Source organism: Cibotium barometz, chromosome 15 (assembly GCF_041138505.1).
Source record: "Cibotium barometz isolate CiBa-2024 chromosome 15, ASM4113850v1, whole genome shotgun sequence".
Taxonomy (NCBI): domain Eukaryota; kingdom Viridiplantae; phylum Streptophyta; class Polypodiopsida; order Cyatheales; family Cibotiaceae; genus Cibotium; species Cibotium barometz.
In genome coordinates this window covers 41863472-41869471 of record NC_141060.1, presented here as the reverse complement: position 1 = coordinate 41869471, position 6000 = coordinate 41863472, and the positions used below count along the sequence as shown (strand labels likewise).

At 36.4% G+C, this 6000-nt stretch overlaps 1 protein-coding gene across 1 annotated transcript in view; it reads right to left on the bottom strand.

Moving 5' to 3' along the window:
- Nucleotides 1-275: 275 nt before the first annotated feature.
- The window catches only part of LOC147631316 (putative serine carboxypeptidase-like 23), a 52908-nt gene continuing 47183 nt past the window's right edge, over nucleotides 276-6000 (bottom strand). The window contains exons 6-15 of the mRNA XM_086809172.1: nucleotides 4564-4766; nucleotides 3911-4018; nucleotides 3642-3737; nucleotides 3153-3245; nucleotides 2774-2862; nucleotides 2355-2624; nucleotides 1341-1474; nucleotides 751-846; nucleotides 541-646; nucleotides 276-425 (exon numbers count right to left, since the gene is read on the bottom strand). Of these exons, the coding sequence (XP_086665298.1) occupies nucleotides 276-425; nucleotides 541-646; nucleotides 751-846; nucleotides 1341-1474; nucleotides 2355-2624; nucleotides 2774-2862; nucleotides 3153-3245; nucleotides 3642-3737; nucleotides 3911-4018; nucleotides 4564-4766 (1345 nt within the window). The remainder of the gene's footprint in view (nucleotides 426-540; nucleotides 647-750; nucleotides 847-1340; nucleotides 1475-2354; nucleotides 2625-2773; nucleotides 2863-3152; nucleotides 3246-3641; nucleotides 3738-3910; nucleotides 4019-4563; nucleotides 4767-6000) is intronic.

Sequence of the window (6000 nt, the reverse complement as noted above, 5' to 3'; positions counted from 1 at the left end):
AGAGAGAGAGAGAGAGAGAGGGGGGGGGGGGAGGGTTTTATATTGCTCTTAGCCTTTACAGAAAGAGGATCACCATGCCGATCAGGGTCGGATCAAAACTAGATTAGAAACTAAGGCATCTTTACAAATGAATGGGGGATTCAAACTCCAAATTATCATAAACATTAATTGATATGTTAAGGCCTGATTAAGATTGGTTTGCAGGTATCTTTACAAATGAATGGGGGATTCAAACTCCAATTATCATAAACATTAATTGATATGTTAAGGCCTGATTAAGATTGGTTTGCAGGCATGAGGTCGCCTGCGAGATAATGCTGGATGAGAGCAAGGGCTCGCTTTGGCTGTAAATGAGGCACCTCATGACCTGAATCTCTGATAGTCACAAATGTGAGACCATCATAGACTTGGGAATGGCCACCAACCTGCAATTTTAATTACCATTCTCTAATCAACAAATTGCAGATACTTTCAAAATGATCAGAAGCTAATCAAAAACATAATTGGATTAATTAACTAATTAAGTGGGTTTGATCCTACCTGCCCATCTAAATACCAAGGATACCAATGCACTTTTGTTGGGCGTTTGAGGGCCTCGATGGAATGCCGTGTAGATGATGTCGGTACCACTGCATCCACATCTCCACTGCCCAAAAAAAAAAAAAAAATTATATGTTCTAATCAAACTTGCAGGTTACTCCATCTAATTAAGCTAATTAAAGGTTGATCAAATTAAGTACAGATGTTAACCTGTAGACCCAGATTCGAAGGCCAGCCTCCATTAGCTCCTCGTATATAGGTAGCATAGAAAACTCACTATCGTTCCAATTGTTGAATAACTTCTGACTGCATATAATTCACATAAATTTTCCATATTTGTCCTTCAATCCTTGGTGAAAATGATAATTATTGCATGCAAACCTCCATATTTAGCCTAATTTTCTATTGGAATCTGGGATTGTTACAAATTCTCACACCCCAAGAGTTCATTTTATACATGTTTATTGCATGCAGACCTCCAAATTTACTCCAATACTTTATTTGGACCTTGGGTTAATTGTAATGTTTATTGCATGCAGACCTCCAAATTTACTCTAATACTTTATTTGGACCTTGGGTTAGTACTAATTGTAATGTTTATTGCATGCAGACCTTCAAACTTACTCTAATCATTTATTTGGACCTTGGGTTAGTACTAATTGTGACACCCTTTTAGACATGAACTTTTGATTATAATGTCCTTTGAACTGGCTGGATGCTATTCATGAATTTAAAAATGTGGAATTAGGGTTTGACATTCATGGAAACAAAAGTAAGATTATGAGGGTGGGAAGGCCTACCTGCATGCAGTCCACTTGTATGGTAAGTTTGTAAGATTAGCATGGAGAGCCTTTTGCACATCTTCATGGTTGAAGTACGTTATGGCATAGTTGGTTGTACATGGATCATAACGTACTACCTCAATCAAATTCAACTGCAAATTTTCAAAAATAAGGAAATTAGTTAATTGGATAACCAAGGCCCAGTACATTAATCCATCAGAGTGTTTTTTAGGACATTATTATTGTCATACTATTTGGGTTCTTTTTCTTTTACACATCAGATGCTTTTAAAACATGTAATTGTTGTAATGCTAGTTGTTTTCTTTCTTCACCAATTTCATGCAATACCCATGGACATTTCATCATAGCATTTCATTAAAGTTTATTCATACATTTACATATATAGATCCATGCACATGAGACTTGTACATCCATTTCAAATACACGCATGCATTTACATATAACGTAGATCCATACATAGACTTGTGGATCCATTGTGAATACATGTATACATGCATGCATGCATATGGATGTATGCATATGTATGTCATATTGGTATGCACAAGGGTGCATGTGTATGCATGTATGCCAGATCGATGTGCAAGGGTGCACATGTATGTGCTTGTATGTATACATAAATATGTATATATGCACACACCCACGTGTGCATCCATGCATTTCAATATGTGGATATGCAAGCGAATGCATGCATGCCAGAGCAAACATAGTTATTTTGGGAAAATATAGATATCATGTGTACAAATATGCTTTACATAAATGAGACAAACACACACACGCACACGCACACACACATAATCCTCCATGTTAAGTTCACATTAAGTTTGTGAGATGAGCATGTGCATATGCACACACATAGATACTCAAGAATGCACCTTGAATATATACAAATATACATAGACACACAAGTGCATCTGTGAGCACATGAATATGCACATGATGACAAAAACACACACATGCACAAATACACACATGGTTGCAAAAAGTGTATCGATACTTATGTTGGGTTCTCACCACATCATTTGTGGAAACTATGGGAAGCTGCATGTTAGCAAAAAGGGGATGGTCACATGGGGGGGCATAGATGTTATAAAAATCAATGTCTCCCATGGAAGTCCAAGCTTCACCCCTTAATGTGAGGCAAGCATTTGAGAGGTTGGTGGAGTTAAAGTTGCATGTTGTAAGGATATCATGCCTCATCTTGTCAGAGATCAATGCACTATTCCACCAGTACTCCACTTTGCCTATGTTGTCATAATATTGATCCATCAAAGCATTGCCCACCTGCATTAATTCCAGGACGATTATCTTAACTATACCCAATAATGTCATGTCCTCCTCTAGCTAGTTTTTTATTAATGTGTAGCAAACCTTTAGTAGTTTAATCGAGCAATAATTAGCTTAAACCCTAACTATTATTGTAAACTACTTACCATGAAACCCTTGAGGTTGATTCGAGGATTCACAACTCCTTTCACTTGTCTTTCATAAATTAGTTTTGCAAGCTGAGGTGCATAGTGGCCTACAACCAAGTGTAAATGAGGACTACTACTTATTGAAATATAAGGTACAGATGCTAGCAATACAGTGATATACATTAAATAGATGGTTTACAATTTCTATACTAGTAGAATGCAATCAATAGAGTAACAAATACATCAAATATGAAATAGAGACAAATCTTAATGATTAAATTTTTAGTAGTATTTTCAAATCATTATATCTTTTGAAGAACCTCATCTCTAGGTTAAGAGGCAATATAATAAATTAATCATGATTATGAAAGGATAACATAGGAAACTAAAGAAATACCTGCATAGCTCTCTCCCATGATGTAAAAGTCTCTATGAGCATACTGTGGAAATCTCTCAAACCACTTCACAATAAACTCATAAGAGTCCTCGGCTGAAAAATATCACCACATTAGATTATGCAAGTGCTTATAAAATGATGGGGGTTTGTACTCTCTCTCTCTCTCTCTCTCTCTCTCTCTCTCTCTCTCTCTCTCTCTCTATAGGTGTGTGTGTGTATGGATATATGTTTATTTATACATAAATACATACATGTATGTACACACACATGTATGTGTGTGTGTGTATGTTTGTGTGTGTATTTTTATGTATATGTATATTTATGTTTATTTATATATTTATAAATAAATAAATATATGTATGTATGTATGTTTACATAAATATATATATATATATATATATATATATATATATATATATATATATATACACACACATACACAAAAACACCCATATCCCAGTATGTATAAGGGCCATATCCCAAACTCACCTGTTCTAGTATCTCCTGTGTTGTGCAAATCGGAAGAAGTGTTTGTATAGGAAAACCCAACCCCAGCAGGAGCCTCCAAAAAGAGCAAATTAGCATCTGTTCAAAATCATGTTTTCAACGTGATTAGTATGCTTAGTATTATCATTCTATTTTCATCTACATTCATATCAACACAAAGTTTGGAAAAATATCCATAATTTGCATCACAATTCTTCGCAAAATGAATAAAAATGAGCAATTAATTTTACTGAGCTAGCTTTATTACTTACACTCAGTCCATGCGTATTGGTTCATGTCTAAGGTTTGTCCATCCGGGTTTATGTGGAATGGGCCAATTTCTTCCACTGCTCCGTATGCTACGGATGAGCATCCTGGTCCTGATCATGAAAAAACAACCCTAATCCTGCTTAATGATTGCAAACCCTTCTTTAATATCTTATACTCCGATTAATACAACTAAGCATATACTATATACAGTTCATTAGTTTAAGATAAAACAATCGCTTGTTGGCTTAATTGTAACGAAGTTTAAACTAAAGGCTTAATAGTGGCCTAGATTAATCACGGTCTAAGCTTGGAAGTGTGGCCCTAATCACGGATTAAATTGGAGGTATATTTCAGCTGATCAAAGGTCGTTAGTTTAAGACAAACCAATTACTTGTCGGCCCCCTAATCAGATTCAAATAAGCGAACTGTAATCAAGTATGAGCTAATCGTTTAATAGTCATGGCGTTAGTTTAAGACGAACCGATTACTTATCGGCGCCCTATTTGTATTGAATAAAACCCTAATCAGATTCAAACAAGCGAACTGTAATCAAGTGTGAGCTAATCACTTAATGGCGGCCTATCGTAATCGCGGACTAAGCTTGCAGGGAGTACGGATTAAGCATAGAAGTATGCAGCTAATCAGAGGTGATTACCGCCGTTTAGCCAGAGGACGAGGGGCTTGGAGGGGGAGTCGGAGGGGGATTCGGTGAGCCAGTAGAAGAAGGCACGGCCGGCGGCCTCATTGACGGTGATGTAGCCGGAGAATTGGCTGAGGTTGGCGCCGACAGGCTGGCCGGGAAGCTGCGTGATCCGATCCAACTCCTGTTGGGAATCGGAAACCACCTGCATGTTGTTACTATTATATAAGCCTGTTGCAGCACCGTTCATGATCACCACGCTACTATTATATAAGGCTGTTGCAGCACCGTTCATGATCACCACGCAGAGACTGTACATGACTACCATCTGCACCGCCCTTCTGTTGAATGTGAAGCTAGCCATCTTTTCAAATGCAACCCAAAAAAAAAAAAACCAATTCATTTTTTCCATTCAGAGCTCTTTCTTTCTTATATATAGCATAGCCTTTGAGTCGGTCTCTCGTTGATACATATAGTGTATATTCAGAACTTTATTTATACATATAGTGTATATTCACAACTTTATTTGTAGGTCTATTAGTTAAATGCCACTTGAGGTTGCATTGAATTAATATAACCTTAGTATATGAGTGCCCCCTACCACCTCCCTCTTCTCCTCCTCCTCTCTCTCACAACCTTAGTACAACCTTAGTACATGAGTGCCTCCTACCCCCTCTCTCTACTCTTAAAATGCTCTTTGAGGTCTTTTATAAAAAATTGTGAGACTTTAAATAGAAAGGATATGGGTGAATATACATAAATAGAAAGCCTATAAGGGGGTCATCATTTTCTTGCCTTAAATAGAGAGGATATGGAGGGGTGAATGCATGAAAATAGAAAGCATATGGGGGGTCATCATCTCATTGCCTTAAATAGAGAGGATATGGAGGGTTATCATTTCATTGACTTTTTGAAGCATTAATCATTACATACTAAAATGAAACCTTAGAAAAATACTCTTATTCTTGATAAATCTCACATAATATATTTAATGGAAATGCAAAAAAAAATATTCAGCTCTTTTCTTCTTACAAAAAAGTTGTAACTCTTACTCAACTTGCCTAATTTTTTTAACGCTAATGGCTCTTTCTGTCTTATATAACAAAGCCTTTGAGTTGATATCTCATTGATACATATAATGGTTCTTTTCTTCTTACAAAAAATTGTAACTCTTACTCAACTTGCCCAATTTTTTAACCCTAATGGCTCTACCATCTCTAAAAATTCAAAGCTCCCAAAGGATTGCAAGATATTTAAAAAAAACATGAGGAGAGTTTCTATGATGTTTTTAAAAAAAGCAAAAAATTAATATTTTGATAACTTGGATTAAGCCTGGTGAGATGAAGGTAAAGATGGCAGGAAAAACCTTGACAATGAGGATTTCATTTGTGAAGGGGTGTTAAGGAAGGAGACACCACTTTTCCATCACATGCTTGATGAGGTCAACACAAC